Source organism: Cricetulus griseus (genome assembly GCF_003668045.3).
Source record: "Cricetulus griseus strain 17A/GY chromosome 1 unlocalized genomic scaffold, alternate assembly CriGri-PICRH-1.0 chr1_0, whole genome shotgun sequence".
Lineage (NCBI taxonomy): Eukaryota > Metazoa > Chordata > Mammalia > Rodentia > Cricetidae > Cricetulus > Cricetulus griseus.
Window position 1 is genome coordinate 147,467,070 of NW_023276806.1, and position 18,191 is coordinate 147,485,260.

The window sequence follows — 18,191 nt, forward strand, 5'->3', positions numbered from 1 at the left end:
GCCCTATCATGGCATAGACATCAAGTTAAATCAGACAGATTGTATATCAAAAGATTTGTGACTAGTGTGTCCAGGTTGCTCTGTGTTTGGTAGCCATCAGAATAATATTAAACATTTACTCAAGTGTTTTCCAAATCTGAGTAAAATCAATCCTACTGTAGAGATCACTCTCTATACCTCACTATTTATACCTCAGTAAACCATAGGTATATATTGCACTATAAAATCACTCTGAGATACATGCTTTGGAATAGTATTTGGAGTTTATGCTTTATTTACTTATTTTATGTATATGAGTGCTCCATGTGCATGTACACCTTTATGCCAGAAGAGGGCATCAGATTCCACTTAAATGGTTGTGAGCCACCATGTGGTTGGTGGGAATTGAACTCAGGACCAATGTAGAGCAACCAGTGCTCTTCACCACTATGCCTCTCTCCGCTTAACAATTGACTTTTTATGTAAAAGGAATTTTTATTATCATGTCCAGTCACTCAAGTCATAAAAAATAGGTTGTCAAGGCAAAGTTCATCTGAATTCTTAGACCAATGTTACATTCACTGAGGAATGGAGAGAACAAAAATCCCTTCTGTCTTTTCTGAAAATTTTCCACAAACGGAGAAAGGCCTGGGGGAGTTGGTTTTGCTGAGTTAGATACCTTGACTCAGACAGCTTTCAGTATAGACATGATCTATGGGTGTCAAGTGTATGAACAAGTAATGTGTGTAATTTTAATTACTGATAGGAGTGCTTTCAAAAATTATTCACTAGGAATAAAGAGGAAGCTATGTTACTCCACAGCATCAGGGAAAATAGAGCTGAGCATTATGTCTAAGCTGGGACCTGAGGGAAGCTGGGTGAAAAGAGTATGAGTGAGGTGAGATCATGCCAGTGAAAGACCTTTCATTTGTCCTGCTCCTCTGACACACTGAGTTGATTATGTTGTCAAAAATTTTAGTTCTTAAAAATTCATTTATTTTTAGTTTTTGCTATGTTAATTGTGCGTGTTTCTGTGTGTTCACATCTGTGTGTGTTTCATTCAGTGGAAGTCAGAGGTCAAATTTAGGGAATAAGTTCTCTCCTACTACCATGTAGATGCTGGGGATTGAAATCAGGACATTAAGCTTGGCAGCTAGTGACTTCCTGCTGGCCACTCTTGCTGGCCTAAAGCTAAAGTTTAGATTTGCAGAATGGTATTTGAAAATAGATATGCCCCCCAAATTAATAAATATCATAATATATAATATAATATATAGTAATACTTTGGGTATATGCATATACGTACATACATACATACATACATATATACATACGCACACACACACACACACACACACACACACACACACACACACACACTGCTGTTCTTCCTAAGAATCTTAAAGTTTATTGTAGAATAAAAATGTGGAATGCTGGATATTTGTATCTAAATTACTTCCAGTTTGTGACTGGCATACTTTTTCCTAAAAGTAAACACAAATTGAACTTTATAAAGATGCTAAGAGAATATTTATGTTTGCTTTGATAAGTGAGAGAATGTTCTCTCTTAGAAGTGATTCATATCACAGGAAACACATTTCTCTAAATGATATGCAGACTCATGTGATAATCAGCAGTCAACAGCATTTTCCAATACAGTGCCTCTGAAAACACCAAATCAGAAATACCAACTACTAGCTGTAGCTATTTCATTAATTCATTTCATGAAACAAGCCATTCTCTGCCATTAGAAAATTAAGAGTGATTCTCTTAATTTTTTCTTCTTTATGTGCTATACTGGTACACTTCTGTTTCCAATGGGACCTACTCAATTATAAAGATTCCTTGACTATATTTTGATCTTATCTAGAATTTTCTGACACATCTAAGGTTGAGGAATGCCATTGGTGTGGGTGAGGTCAGTCATTCTAATTCACTTGAAAATCTTATTCTTATTTTTCTTTGAACATATGACACCTTTTTCTTACAACACTTCATTGTCCAGGGAGATCTTTACCATGCGATACATTTATTCACCTCCCCCAATACATTTGCTTTTATTAGAGGATGGTAATTTACCAAGATGGCCTTGAGCAGTCAATGAGTCACTGTGACAGACCCGTGTTGTATTTTCTCATGAAATACTTTTATCCATTGAATCACAGGAGCAGATGTTCCAAGAGCACCATGAAAATCTTCTTTCATCATGTCATCTGAACATAAACAACCAGGCTCTCCCATCTATGAGGAGAAGCGCTGAACATGATTTGTTTGCCACAGAATTTATCAGAAAAAAAGTATGCTTTAATTTTCTCGTTTTCTAGATATATTTAATGAAATGTGTCATTCTTTGTCACAAATTTCCAGCTCCTGATTCTCCTCCTCAGAACTTCTCTGTGAAACAGTTGTCTGGTGTCACTGTGATGTTGTCATGGCAACCACCCTTGGAGCCAAATGGAATTATCCTCTATTACACAGTTTATGTCTGGTAAGAATTTTTTTGGAAGTAGTTCTGAGAACAAATATTAATTTGTAATATAATAGGAATGTAGTGTTTATTTCACAATGTGATGCTGTATTAGGGTCCTGATTATTAATAGGTGGTTTAAAGTGCTCTTTATTAGGAAATAAGTTTACTTCATATTATGCAGTGGGTCAGCAAATAAAAATCTTTGCAACTAAAACAAAAAAACTATATTATAAAAAACTATACTAAATGTATACTCTTGAAGGTATGGATAATTAGCTTTCATGATTACAAGTGTATGAATTAAAATATTTGAAGCTTTTAAAACAAATATTCTACACAACTGTTTTCAAATTTTCTTACATAAAATAATTTTGATTGAAATTTAAATCAAAGATATGCTTTCAGATATATTAAAGCCAACTTTCCCTTGATGGTAAGCAGTTATTTACTGGTTATCTTCACGTTAGGTACTTATGTATCCTTCAATTTTGAAAATTATGGCATTTCAAAGTGTGTTTCCTATGAGTTAACAAACAGGTATACTGCTTTATGACAACCCAAGAAACTAGAATTCTCCTTTTGATCTAATTTATGTTCACTACACAGAATCCACTACCCATGTAACACATTTTAAAGATGTTTTAAATTATTTCAACTCAGAAAATAAAGTTTATATAATATTTGTTAAAAGTAGATACTTCCTCACATTTACATATAATTTGAGAAGGACCATCATTGGAGAGATTGTCCTGTTTCAAAAGCTTTACTTTACTTTCCTAAATTAAGACTTCCCCTTATTCGTCTGTAGATCTTGTGTATACTATTCTTTAAAGTTTACCCTCCTTCCATAAATACTTGATTTCTGGTTGCTTTGTCTAGTTTTGGTGACACTAGGAATATAATGAGAAACACTAGTGAAAAGGAAGTAATAGAAAGTAAGAAGTAATTCTGCTCCATCCATCTTTCCACTTGCTTTATACATTTATCCATCCATCCATCCATCCATCCATCCATCCATCCATCCATCCAACCATCCATGACATTGGTAGAGTACCTATATACCTGGGAACAAGACACCATAAAGCCCCATCCTCAGGGGGTCAATGCTGGGAATAGAAAGTTGGATTTTATAATTAATACTCATAAGCAAACAATCAAGAAAATGTCGGGCGAAAGATGAGGACTTTATAAAGTTATTTTCCTTCATGATCTGGACAACAAGAAGGTGCCTCTTGTCTTGCATTGATCTGCAGAGAATTTTCAAACAGGAGATGATATTGCCTCCACCACTTCTGCCCCCACCATGAGAAAACATGATTTGTCATTTTGAAGACCTTAGTGTCAGATGTACCATATGTAAGGATTATGGAATCAGAGGAGAGTCAAATTTTGACAGAGCACTGATGGAAACTCAGATGCCAAGCCATGAAAACAGTTGGTTTTCTGTTTTAACTTGGAGTTGCCATAGCTTTCCCCACACTCAGAGAGCTTTACACAGAATGAATTGTAGAGGATGAAATTGTTAGCAGGTTACCTGAAAGTAGGTTATTCCACAGTGTAGGCAAGAGTTGGCAGTGGAGGAGGGAGTGGGAAGTTTTGTGCTAAATTTAGGAAGAAGAGCCCAGTGGTCCTTCTTGGTGATGCATGGATTAGTTATAGAGGTAAAAATCAAAAGATAAAAGAGATGATTCAACAGTGCCTTCTGGATGTTTGAGCTATGCATGTTGAATCCTGGATTGCGAAGTTTTAGTAAAATGTCTTGTTCTTCTGTCCTGTGACCTTGCCTCTCTTCACAAAGCATCTGGGAATCTCAGCATAATGCACAGTACAGGTGAGCCTGGATAGTATGCCAAGGTCTACAGCTGTGCCAGGTTTATCTCTTTCTGGGCTTGCATGGTGACGATCTGTGCTAACCACCTGTTTTAGGAGTATTGCTATAATTCTAGTTGCTTGTCTTTAATGTGGAAGCATGTAAAAGTAGGAGGACTTTGTGAAAAGTAGCAGCAGGCGTTTTATATTTAACATTCTAGCAAGGCTGGAGTTGCATATTGTATCAAACAAGACAATTATTCTCAATAGCTTGTACTTTATGCTTTTTATAATGATGTTGAGGACTATGGAGACATTTTGGGCACCTCATGCTTTTCATATTTCATGAACTTAGCTTACTTTTTCTTAGGTAAACAATAAATTCAAAGTTCAATTCCTTCTGAGAATACTTACTCTCTCATCTTTGAAGTGATATTTCTTCTTAGATTCCTGTCAAGACAGACAACGGAAATTTGGTGAAAGCTGGGTGCAAAGGTCTCCATGTGTGCTACTGTAGTTCACTGAACCTGGCCTCTGCTTAGATTTTATCTGATACTGACTTACAGTTAGAGTTCCTGCTTTGAAAGTTCTTATTTTCTGTTTTATCCTTGATTTTTGTAAGACTTATCCTAGTCCCCAGGTCCTCTTGACCCTCAGATATTAGACTCTATCAGTTATTTCCTGAAACCCAGCCTGCAACTGTGTGGTGTGCACAAGGTCCCTCCACATCTTCCTGTCATTCTGGGAGGTTGCTTCAGGACCCTGTAAACCTGCAGTAAAGGGTGACACACCATGCTGATATTTCCAAAGGGCTTTCTACTTTTTTTTCTCTGCTGTGAGAATAAGCCTCTTTACATGGAGTTTCTCTCCCATATCTACTTGGGAGATATGGGATATGAATATAAAAAGAAATTCCTTTTTCTTGACAGATGGCAAGGGCTCCTTTTTTTTAAAGTGTGTGTGTATGTGTGTTGTGCACGCATGTGCAGTGCTTATGTGTGTTTGCTTCTGTGTGGTATGCATATGCACGCTACAGAAAGCCAGTGGGCTGTCTTCTTCTATCTGTCTTTATGCTATTTCCTTCAGATAAGGTCTTTCACTGAACCCTATCTCAATGTTTTAACCAGACTGGCTGGCACAAAAGCTTTCACTAGTTGCCTGTCTCCACCCACACTCACCCAAATCAAAGCTTAGAAGCCCACACAACCATGCTCAACTTTTTATATTTGTGTTGGGGATTTGAACTCAGGCCCTCAGGTTTATAGAGCAAGAATCCCTGTCGACTGAGCCATCTTCTCTCTCTGGCTATGAATTTTGGGGTCTCAAATCACACAGGATTGGTTATTTTCATTGATTGATTAATTAAAAATTTATGTGTGTCAGTGTTTTGCCTCCAGGGATGCTTGTGTAGTACATGTGTGCCTGGTGCCTGAGGAGGTCAGAAGAGGCCATCAGATCCCCCAGATCTAGAGTTATAGATGGTTTTGAGCTTCCATGTTGTTTCTGGTGATCTGCCTTGCCCTTAACCACTGTGACATCTCTCCATTGACTCTCAATATGCACAAGATAAATAGAAAACTAACACACTTAGCTTTGCTAACCATACACACAAGCATGCACACAGACAGACAAAACACACTTAGTATGCCTACACACACACACACACACACACACACACACACACACACACACACACACACAAAGATCTATTTTGTTTGTCGCTGAGTTTAACACCATAAACTACCATTAGCAATTTACTGAAACTTTATTATCATATATTGGATAGGTGAGTAAATGAAAAGTATAGTTTCAAGGTTCAAAACTTAATCTCCACTTGGGTGTTTTCCATATGAATAATGGACTTTATGTAGCTAACAGTTACTTTTGTGGGGTGATTATTTTACACAAATAAGAAGCAAGAAATACAATATATTCAAGAGGATAATCTGTATAATGAAATGTATATGAACTATAATAAAGTAGCTAAAGTGTATTTTTTAGTTTCCTGCATTTTTTACTAAGGTATTTCCTGTAAGATTTAGACAGTGTTGCTATGAAGAGGTCATAGTTTTTGATTTTTGCTTCTTGATGACTAACGTTTTAGGGGACTTTTGCCATTATCAGTTTAATTGAGACGATATGGTACAGGCATCATCATTCATTACTCATGCATTTCAAGTTAGTGAGACATAGGATCGAATCCTGGCTGTGGTGCAATTATCGGTGTGGTTCCCTTAAAATCTTGATAAATAGTGATGTGTGCTATGTGGAGCAGGATCTTTATTCCAGGATTCCTGTATCTCCCATGATTCAAAGTTTTTGTCATTCCAGTTCTCTAAATTACAAATTCTCATAAAAGCATCCCTATGGATAGTCTTTCTTTCAGTGTGATTTTGAGATGAGGGAGTTAATATTTAGCATTCTGGGTGACTCTTCTCCTTGTCATGAATATTTCTCTACAAAATTGCTCATGAGGATTGATGTGTAATCATTTTGTTTCCACTACCACGTTAGTCACAGTTTGTAGATGATTTATTCAGAAATGTGCCTTAATCTTTTACAGTTTAAAATAATTTGTTCCTCTAAACTTTTCATCATGAAATAATGCTCATCATATCAAGATGATAAAGTAACATTTTCCCTCATTTATGTCAACAAATTATATCTTTTCAATGATACACAGTCCTTGCTAAGGGCAAATACATTAATTAAATAGTTTTATTAGAGCACTGTACATCTATTCTTCCAATGTACTTTGAATTGAGACACAATGTTCTTGTAAAGTCATACAAAGCTAATTTACTTGCTGTATTCTTGAATTCAGGAACAATACTGAATCACAGTTTGACAGATGTATGTCAACACATGTATAGAAATAAAAATGTGTGGAAACTTAAAGTGGTTGTAGATTTGTTAATATATCAATGTAAAATAATTTTAACTGATTTGCTGAAGGTCTTTGATTGGGGTTTTAAAACAATTGTAATACAGATCTTTATTAAATTTATGAGTCTAAAAATTCCAGAGGATTATAAAAGCTACTATTTATACATGACTGTTGGTATAATATAAAACTATGCATTGTACCTTTTTTTTTTTGCAGTTTTTACAAGATTTTCATCCAACTGAAAATACCCTAGCCAGGCAATGGCAGTGCATGCCTTTAATCCCAGCACTAGGGAGGCAGAGGCAGGTGGGTTTCTATGAGTTCTAGGACAGCCTGGTCTACAGAGCTATTTCCAGGACATCCAGAACTACAAAAAGAAACCCTGTTTCAAAAAAATAAAAAATAAAAAACGCTAAAAGGAAAGAAATAAAGAAAGAAAATGTCCTAATAGAATAATCAAGTAATACCAATTCTTGGCATGTTGAAGCAGGAGAACCATGAGTTCAAGGTTGGCCTGGGATGTATAGTGATATCATGTCTCAAAAAATTACCTAAATTTTAAAATACTCAATGCAAATCAAGACTAAGCATAGAATAATTCATGACTAGCGTTCTCATTTTGGAATGTTTGTGGTAAAGATAGGTTAATGAGTCAGAGAGTATTTCAGTGGAGGCAGCATATGAAGGATGAAGTCACCATGACACTTTTTTTTCATTCTTTTTTTTTGATGTTTTTAAAATTTATTTATTAGTTCTAGTTAGGGAACAAGCTTGTTTCACATGTAAGTCCCTTCTCCCTCTCCCTCTCCTCACCCCCATCCCTCCTCCCCCATCCCCAGCCTACCCCCCACCCCATCCACCAACCACTCCCCAGGCAGGGTAGGGCCCTAAACGGGGGCTCTGCAAAGTCCACCAAATCTTCCTGTGCTGGTCCTGGGCCTTTCCCCATGTGTCCAGGGCCAGAGTGTAACCCTTCATGTGGGATGGGCTCTCAAAGTCCCTTCTTGCACCAGGGAAAAATACTAATCCACCACCAGAGGCTCCCTGGAGTGCAGAGGCCTCCTTATTGACATCCATGTTCAGGGGTCTGGATCAGTCTTGTACTGGCCTCCCGGACAGCATCTGGGGTCTATATGCTCTCCCTTGTTCAGGCCAACTGTTCCTGTGGGTTTCTCCAACCTGGTACAGACCCCTTCGCTCTTCATTCCTCCCTCTCTTCAACTAAATTCCGGATTTCAGCACAGTGTATTTCTGTAGATGTCTGTCTCTGCTTCCATCAGCCACTGGATGAGGGCTCTAGGATGGCATAAAGAGAAGTCATCAATCTCATTTTAGGGGAAGGGCTTTTAGGTTATCCTCTCCACCATTGCCTGGATTGTCAGATGGTATCATCCTTGTAGGTCTCTGGAGATCTCCCTAGTTCCAGATCTCTTCTCGGACCTATAGTGGCTCCCTCTGATATGGTATCTCTCACCCTGCTCTCTCTCCTCTATTCTTCCCCCAACTCAATATTTCTGCCCCTCCATTTCCTCTCCTCTACACCTCTTCTCTTGCTCTTATTGAAGCAGCTCCCTCCCCCCTATCCTCATGCTCCCAATTAGCTCAGGAGTTCATGCCACTTTCATTCCTGGGTACCATTTATCCCTTAGAGTCCTTTGTGTTTCCTAGTTTCTTTGGTGAAGAGTATTATAGACTGGTAATCCTTTGCTCTATGTCTAAAATTCATATATGAGTGAGTACATACCATGTTTGTCTTTTTGTGACTGGGTTACCTCACTCAGGATGGTTTCTTCTAGTTCCATCCATTTGCCTGTGAATTTCAAGATTCCATTGCTTTTTTCTGCTGAGTAGTACTCCATTGCATAAATGTACCACATTTTCTCAATCCATTCTTCGGTTGAGGGGCATCTAGGTCGTTTCTAGGTTCTGGATATTAAAAACAATGCTGCTATGAATATGGTTGAACATATGTCCTTGTTGTATGAACATGCACTATTTGGGTATATATCCAAGAGAGGAATGGCTGGATATTGAGGTAGACTGATTCCCATTTTTCTGAGCAACCGCCATACTGATTTCCAGAGTGGTCTTACAAGTTCGCACTCCCACCAGCAATGGAGGAGTGTTCCTTTTTCTCCACATCCTCTCCAGCATAGATTGTCATTGGTATTTTTGATTTTAGCCATTCTGACAGGTGTGAGGTGGTATCTCAGAGTTGTTTTGAGTTGCATTTCTCTGATGGCCAATGATTTTGAGCACTTTCTTAAGTGTCTTTCAGCCATTTCAGATTCCTCTGTTGAGAATTCTCTATTTAGTTCTGCACACCACTTTTTAATTTCATTGTTTAGTGTTTTGGTGGCTAGCTTCTTGAGCTCCTTATATATTTTGGAAATCAGTCCTCTGTCAGATGTGGGGTCGATAAAGATCTTTTCCCATTCTCTGGGCTGTCGTTTTGTTTTACTGACTGTGACCTTTGCCTTACAGAAGCTTCTCAGTTTCAGGAGGTCCCATTTATTAATTGCAGACCTCAGTGTCTGTGCTACTGGCGTGATGTTCAGGAATCAGTCTCCTGTGCCAATTTGTTCAAGGGTAATTCCCACTTTCTCTTCTAGAAGATTCAGTGTGGCTGGATTTATGCTGAGATCTTTGATCCATTTGCACTTAAGTTTTGTGCATGGTGACAGGTATGGATCTATCTGCAATTTTCTGCATGTCCAAATCCAATTGTACCAGCACCATTTGTTGAAGATGCTATCTTTTTTCCAATGTATAGATTTAGCACCTTTGTCAAAAATAAGGTATTCGTAGGTGCGTGGGTTAATATCAGGGTTTTCAATTAGATTCCAATTGGTCTATCTGTCTATTTTTGTGCCAATACCAAGCTGTTTTCAGAACTATGGCTCCATAGTAAAGCTTGAAGTCGGGGATGGTGATGCCTCCAGAAGATCCTTTATTGTAAAGAGTTGTTTTGGCTATCCTGGGTTTTTTATTTTTCCATATAAAGTTGAGTATTGTTCTTTCAATGTCTGTGAAAAACTGTGTTGGGATTTTGATGGGGATTGCATTGAATCTGTAGATTGCTTTTGGCAAGATTGCCATTTTTACTATGTTAATTCTACCTATCCAAGAGCATGGGAAATCTTTCCATTTTCTGGTATCTTCTTTAATTTCTTTCTTTAAAGACTCAAAGTTCTTACTGTACAGGTCTTTTACTTTTTTGGTTAGTGTTACCCCAAGATATTTTATGTTGCTTGTGGATATCGTGAAAGGTGATGTTTCTCTGATTTCTTTCTCATTGGATTTATCATCTGTATATAGTAGGGCTACTGATTTTTTTGAGTTAATTTTGTATCCTGCTACCTTGCTGAAGGTGTTTATCAGCCGTAGCAGTTCCCTGGTAGAGTTTTTCAGGTCACTAATATAGACTATCATGTTGTCTGCAAATAGTGAAAGTTTGACTTCATCCTTTCCAATTTGTATCCCTTCAATCCCCTTTTCTTGTCTTATTGCTCTAGCCAGAACTTCAAGTACAATATTGAAGAGATATGGAGAGAGTGGACAGCCTTGTCTTGTTCCTGATTTTAGAGGAAACACTTTGAGTTTCTCTCCATTTAGTTTGATGTTGGCTATTGGTTTGGTGTATATTGCGTTTATCATGTTTAGATATGTTCCTGTTATTCCTGTTCTCTCCAAGATCTTTATCATGAAGGGATGTTGGATTTTGTCAAAGGCTTTTCAGCATCTAGTGAGATGATCATGTGGTTTTTCTTTTTCAGTTTGTTTATATGGTGGATTACATTGATGGATTTTCGTATGTTGAACCATCCTTACGTCCCTGGGATATCAAGTGATCATGTTGCATGATTTTTCTGATATGTTCTTGGATTTGGTTCTCCAATATTTTATTGAGTATTTTAGCATCAATGTTCATGAGGGATATCGGTTTGTAGTTCTCTTTCTTAGTCATATCTTTGTGTGGCTTGGGTATCAAAGTGATTGTAGCCTCGTAGAAAGAGTTTGGCAATATCCCATCTGCTTCTATTGTGTGGAACAGTTTGAGGAGTACTGGAATTAGCTCTTGTTTGAATTTCTGGTAGAATTCTGCAGTGAAGCCATCTGGCCCTGGGCTTTTTTTTTTTTTTTTTTTTTTTTTTTGGTTGGGAGGCTTTTGATGACTGCTTCTATTTCATTAGGGGTTATAGGTCGATTTAAACTGTTTATCTGATCTTGATTTAATTTTGGTAAGTGATATTTATCCAGAAAGCTGTCCATTTCCTTTAGATTTTCCAATTTTGTGGAGTACAGGTTTTCAAAGTATGACCTGAAGATTCTCTGGATTTCCTCAGTGTCCATTGTTATAAACCCCTTTTCATTTCTGATTTTGTTAATTAGCATGCTCTCTCTGCCTTTTGGTTAGTTTGGCTAGAGGTTTCTCTATCTTATTGATCTTCTCAAAGAACCAACTGTTTGTTTCATTGATTCTTTGTACTGTTTTTCTAGTTTCTACTTTGTTGATTTCAGCTGTCAGGTTGATTATTTCCTGGCATCTACTCCTCCTTGGTGTGTTTGCTTCTTTTTGCTCTAAAGCTTTCAGTTGTTCTGTCAATTCTCTAATGTGACTTTCCTCTAGTTTCTTCATGTGGGCACTTAGGGCTATGAACTTCCCTTTTAGCACTGCTCTCAGAGTGTCCTATAAATTTGGGTATGTTGTGTCTACATTTTCATTAAATTCTAGGAAGTCTTTAATTTCTTTTTTTATTTCTTCTTCAACCCAGGAATGGTCCAATTGGGTGTTATTCATTTTTCAGGAGTATGTAGGTTTTCTGCAATTTGTATTGCTGTTGAATTATAGCTTTAATGCATGGTGGTCTGATAAGATACAGGGGGTTATTTCAATTCTTTTGTAACTGTGGAGGTTTGCTTTGCTGCCAACTATGTGGTCAAGTTTTGAGAAGGTTCCATGTGGTGCTGAGAAGAAGGTATATTCTTTTGTGTTTGGATGGAATGTTGTATAGATATCTGTTAAACCCAGTTGGGTCATAACTTCTGTCAGATCCTTTGTTTCTTTGTTAAGTTTCTGTCTGGTGGTCCTGTCTAGTGGTGTAAGGGGGGTGTTGAAGTCTCCTACTATAAGTGTGTGTGGTTTTATGTGTGGTTTGAGCTTTAGTAATGTTTCTTTTACAAATGTGGGTGCTTTCGTATTTGGGGCATAGATGTTCAGGATTGAGACTTCATCTTGATGGACTTTTCCTGTGATGAGTATGAAATGCCCTTCTTCATCTCTTTTGGTTGATTTTAGTTTAAAGTCTAATTTGTTAGATATTAGGATTGCTACACCAGTTTGTTTCTTGAGCCCATTTGATTGGAAATTTTTTTCCATCCTCTTACTCTGAGGTATCGCCTGTCTTTGAAATTGAGATGTGTTTCTTGTAAACAGCAGAAGGATGGATTCTGTCTTCGTATCCATTCTGTTAGCCTATATCTTTTTATGGGTAAGTTAAGACCATTGACATTTAGGGATATTAATGTCCATTGTTCATTGGTTCTTCTTTGTTTTGGATTTACTGTTGGTGGTGTCATTGCATGTGGATTTTGCCCTCCTGTTTCTTTTTATGTTTGGTAAAATTAGATTATCTATTGTCTGTGTTTTTGTGAGTGTGGTTATGTTCATTCGGTTGGAGTTTTCCTTCCAGAGCCTTCTGTAGTGCTGGATTTGTGGATATGTATTGTTTAAATCTGTTTTTGTCATGGGATATCTTGTTTTCTCCATCTATAGTGATTGAAAGTTTTGCTGGGTACAGTAGTCTGGGTTGACATCCATGCTCCCTTAGTGCTTGTAGGGTATCTATCCAAGACCTTTTGGCTTTCAGAGTTTCCATTGAGAAGTCGGGTGTGATTCTGATTGGTTTGCCATTATATGTTACTTGGCCTTTTTCCTTTGCTGCTTTTAATATTTTCTCTTTATTTTGTAGATTTGGTGTTTTGAATATTATGTGTCGGGGGAATTCTTTTTGTGGTCCAGTCTGTTTGGTGTCCTGTAACCTTCTTGTACTTTCATAGGCATATCCTTCCGTAGGTTGGGGAAGTTTTCTTCTATGATTTTGTTGAATATGTTTTCTGTACCTTTGAGCAGTGTTTCTTTACCTTCTTCTACACCTATTATTCTTAGGTTTGGTCTTTTTACGGTGTCCCATATTTCCTGGATATTTTGTTAGGGATTTGTTGGACTTGAGGTTTTCTTTGATTGATGAATGTATATCCTCTAGCCAGTCTTCAATAGCTGAGATTCTCTCTTCCATCTCTTGAATTCTATTGGTTATACTCACATCTTTAGTTCCTGATCGTTTATCTAGCCTTTCCATTTCCAGCATTGCCTCATTCTGTGTTTTCTTTATTGTGTCTATTTCAGCTTTCATACTTTGAACTATTTCAAGAACTTCCTTTACTTGTTTGGATGTTTTTTCTTGGGTTTATTTAGATTCTTTAAGAGATTTATTTCTTGAATTTTTTTGGTTTGTCTTTTCCTCTATTTCGTGTAATTTTTTGTTTGCTTTTTCTTTTATTTCTTTAAGGGATTTTCTTGTTTCCTCTTTAAAGGTTTCTATCATCTTGCTGAGATAATTTTTGAGGTCCATCTCATCTTCATGCTCTGTGTTGGGCTTTTCAGATCTTGCTGGAGTGGAGTCCCTAGATTCTGGTGGTGTCATATTGGTCTTTCTGTTGTTGAGTGAAATCTTATTCTGTCTTCTTCCCATATCTTCTTTTAGTGGGTGCAGGTGGGGTCTCTCTATCTCCTCTTGTGACCCAGTTTTGTGTGGGGGCCAGGAATTCAATGTCCACAACTCTCGATGGTCTTGCCTCTCCTGGTAATCTCCTCACTCCTTGTGGATCGGTTGGCGGAAAGAGATGGAAGAGTGGTGTGTTTTCAGATTCAGGGAGCTCCTCCTTGTCTGTGCGTGTCTACCCCAAGCCCGCAGGCACAGGCGAGGGGGTGGGGGGCGGGTGGTAGGGGTGAGTGATGGTTTGGGTGGGGGTTTGGTAAGGGCAGAGGCTCACTCACCTTGTTCCTGGGTCGGTCGGCGGAAAGGGATGCAAGAGTGGGGTGCTACCAGATTCAGGGAGCAGGGAGCTCCTCCACCATGACTCTTAAGAGGGTAGAAGATAGCATTATGGGATGTGCTATAGTGCCATGTTTAGTGAATGAAAGAAACAAGCTTTGACAGCTGGGGTAGCTGAGTACAAGATCAAATATGAGCTGTAGTGGGGTTTCAGTAAGTGGGAAAATGAATTAGCCAACACTAGTTTATATTAGGAAGGAAGTGATTGTATAAATAATCAAATAAATGCATATTAACATCATTTGGGTTATCTGTATTTAATGAGAAAAGGAATGAGTGTAGAATATTTAAATAATAGAAATAGTTTAGAAAACATATTCAGAAAAACAAGCATTGAGCTAGGATGGCACACATGAAATAAAATATAAAATGATGTAGATGAGAATTAAGATTGCCACCTTTTATTAACTCTCAACCTTGACCAGGAAAGTATGCCTTTCCATAGTTAAAGAAATGGGGAAATTTGTTTAGGTCTTGTCATGTAATTTTGGTACTACAGATGTTTGTTTGCTTGTTTTCTTTAATTCCAATGGGACTTGGATGTTCCAAGAAATATGAAATTAGTAAATAAGAGGAATTGGTCTCATGTATTAGAACAGTGGTTCTCAACCTGTGGGTAGTGACCCCTTTGGGGTCAAATTATTCTTTCACAGGGGTTATATATCAGCTATCCTGCATATTATACATTTACATTATAATTCATAATACTAACAAAGTTGCAGTTATGAAGTAACAATGAAATAATTTTATAGTTGGGGTCACCACAACATGAGTTCTATATTAATGGATTGTAGCATTAGGAAGGTTGAAAACTACTGCTCTAGAATTAGCTTTTGGCTTAGGTACCACAATTCACTCAGATAATTTACATGTAAAAATAGGAAATAACTTTATCTCTAAGACTTACAAATACCAATTCAAGATTTTCTTCAAATAGGTCATGCGTGAAAACAACATGGCTTATTTTTGAGATACAAGATCAAAAAAGATTTTAAAATATTCTGCCAAGCTTAGATTAAATTTAGTAAAACAATTACAAATGATCACATTTACATTTTTCACAGTATTAAAACTCAATGATATAAATTTGTCTATTTTAGGGACTCAGTATTGAGTAACATTCATACTCTTTAACTGTGATGTGCTCGTTGCTTTGGATATATAAGGATTAGACATGCCTTTCTAGTCTTCCCCCTTCCATATTCCCCTCAACTCCTGGTTCTACTCATAAAATGTATAGCATTTTTTTAAAAAATAATTTTTTGTTTGAATTAGAAAGATAATTTCACATGTCAATCCAAGTTCCCTCTCCTTCCCCTCCTCTTCTGCCCTCCCCAACTAACACCCTACCTATCCCATACCCTTTCTGCTCCCCAGGGAGGGTGAGGCCTTCCGTAGGGTGTCTTCAGAGTCTGTCACATCCTTTGGGATAGGGCCTAGGCCCACACCCTTGTGTTTAGGCTCAGCGGGTATCCCTCCATGTGGGATAGGCTCCCAAAGTCCATTCCTATGCTAGGGATAAGTACTGATCCACTACAAGGTGCCCCATAGATTTCCAAGGTCTCCTCACTGACACCCATATTCAGGGGGTCTGGATCAGTCCCATGCTGGTTTCCCAGCTATCAGTCTGTGGACCAAGAGCTCTCCCTTGTTCAGGTCAGCTGTTTCTGTGGGTTTCACCAGCCTGGTATGGACCCCTTTGCTCATCACTCCTCCTTCTCTGCAACTGGATTCCAGTTCACTTCAAGGTTTTGCTGTGGGTGTCTGCTTCTACTTCCACCAGCTGTTGGGTGAAGGCTATAGGATGGCATTTAAGTCAGTCATCAATCTCATTATCAGGGGAGAGCATTTAAGGTAGCCTCTGCTCTGTTGCTTAGATTGTTATTTGGGGGTCATTTTTGTAGCTTTCCAGACATTTCTCTTTAAACCTATAATGCCTCCCTCTTTATATTATCTTTTTTCACACTCCTTTCTATTCTTCCCTCAACTCAACCTCACTGTCCCATCATGTCTTTCTCACCTCTCCTCTTCTCCCCTTCTCATTCTCCTAGTCCCCACCCCCCCACCCCTGTGCTCCCAATTTACTCAGGAGATCTTGTCCCTTTCCCCTTCTCCAGGAGACCGTGTATGTCTCTCTTAGTGTCCTCCTTGTTTACTAGCTTCTCTGTCAGTGTGGATTGTAGGCTGGTAATACTTTACTCTATGTCTAAAATCCACAAATGAGTGAGTACATACCATGTTTGCCTTTTAAGAATGTGCAGCAATTTTTCAAGTGAATAATTTCCTGCATCTCTGGCTTTAATATCTCTTAAATACATTTAAAATATTCAAACAATCAAATAGCTCTAAGATAATAAAATATTTTAACAATCAAATGCATTGAATATATTAAAATATTGAAATAACTAAAATTTAAAATGTGATAATAATTAAATAATTATTTTAATTATTTATCACTTTACATTTTTCTTTTAGTGTTGGTGGGGAAAAGGTTATTTTACTGTCCTTAGAGAAATGGCATTTTTTTAAATGAAATGTTTTACATTTCTGCTTTCTCTCTAATTTGAGGATAAAATCTGTTTCTTATTATATTGATGTCTACCATAATGCCTCATACAAGGTGAATGCTAAGTAAGCCTGGGAAACTTCTCTTGAATGTTCATTTCATATAATCATCTCTAAATTAGCATCTGTGTTTGGGAAACACAGGTTACAGATCTGTTCACTGATAGCTCCTTGGAGAAAAAGATGTTACATGTGGTCCGGAGATTTCTGTGCCACTCATGACCTATTAGAAGTTACTCAGAGTCAGGAAAACAGGCTGATCCTCAGTAACAGTCCACTTCCCTCTCCTCTTTACTTCCTCTTTGCTCTCAGTTTCATGATAAACCACTCAAAGGAAATTGTGAGCTCTGTGAATTTATTTATGTTCATTTATTTTCTACCTAATTTCTCAAAACACCATAACACTGCTTCTGAAAGAGAGTGTCTAATGGATACTGTTTGTTTCCATTCACACACTCTGAGCCCATATTTTTTTCTAGCTAGCATAAGTTATTCAGTTATTTTTCATGTACCAGTGCTTACACTTGTATTAAATTGATGCTACTATGATAGCAAAGGCAGACTGAGATATATCTCCGTGGATACCATTAGTTCAAACAGAATCTATTTTTCCCTTAAAATGTAAAGATTCCTACCATTGCTATAGAAGGAACATTTTCTATTCAGAGGGAAAATCTATATACTTCTTGAGGCCCTTCTGTTTATAAAGAAGAAAGCTATGAGCCTACACAAGACATCTTTTTATGTGATATTACTCTATTCTCTTATATAAATTCTTCATTATTTTTGTTGTTCTTAAAATGCACATTTCTTTTTCAATGAATATTTTAGAACAACCACTTAAGTGTTTATTCCTGGGTTTAAATACTAATTAGTACTCAGTTCAAACCTTTGGTAACTGAGTTAATGTGACTGAAATAAAATAATTTGTTTGCTATACTGGTCCCTAATGGAGGCCTGGGTTCGCATCCCACTTCTGACATGGAGCTTGGGTGGCTTGGCGGAAAGATTTATCATTACACTATACTATTGCATCATTTTCATTCTTTTTAAAATTGTTTATTCATCCTAATATTTCCATACTTACTTGGAGAGTTCTGAGTCACTATTTGGTTAGTTTATTTCCTTGTCAGAGTCTATGATTTTAAATACCTTAAAGATTTTAATTAAATAACAAGTGCTGTTTCTTTTTTCTCCTTTTTTTGTAAATTATATACTTTGCTTTATTTAATGACATTTCCATTAAATAAATAAATAACTATAAAACTCCTTTTTTAGTACTTGGGCTGGGGAGGTAGGGGCATCAGGAGTTCAAAGACATCATGATTTCGAAGTATGTCTAAGCTACACAAGACACGGCCTC

At 37.4% G+C, this 18,191-nt stretch overlaps 1 protein-coding gene across 1 annotated transcript in view; it reads left to right on the forward strand.

Moving 5' to 3' along the window:
- The window catches only part of Ptprq (protein tyrosine phosphatase receptor type Q), a 181,533-nt gene that overhangs the window by 50,675 nt on the left and 112,667 nt on the right, over positions 1-18,191 (forward strand). Inside the window, exon 17 of the mRNA XM_027392465.2 lies at positions 2,347-2,467. Within this exon, the coding sequence (XP_027248266.1) occupies positions 2,347-2,467 (121 nt within the window). The remainder of the gene's footprint in view (positions 1-2,346; positions 2,468-18,191) is intronic.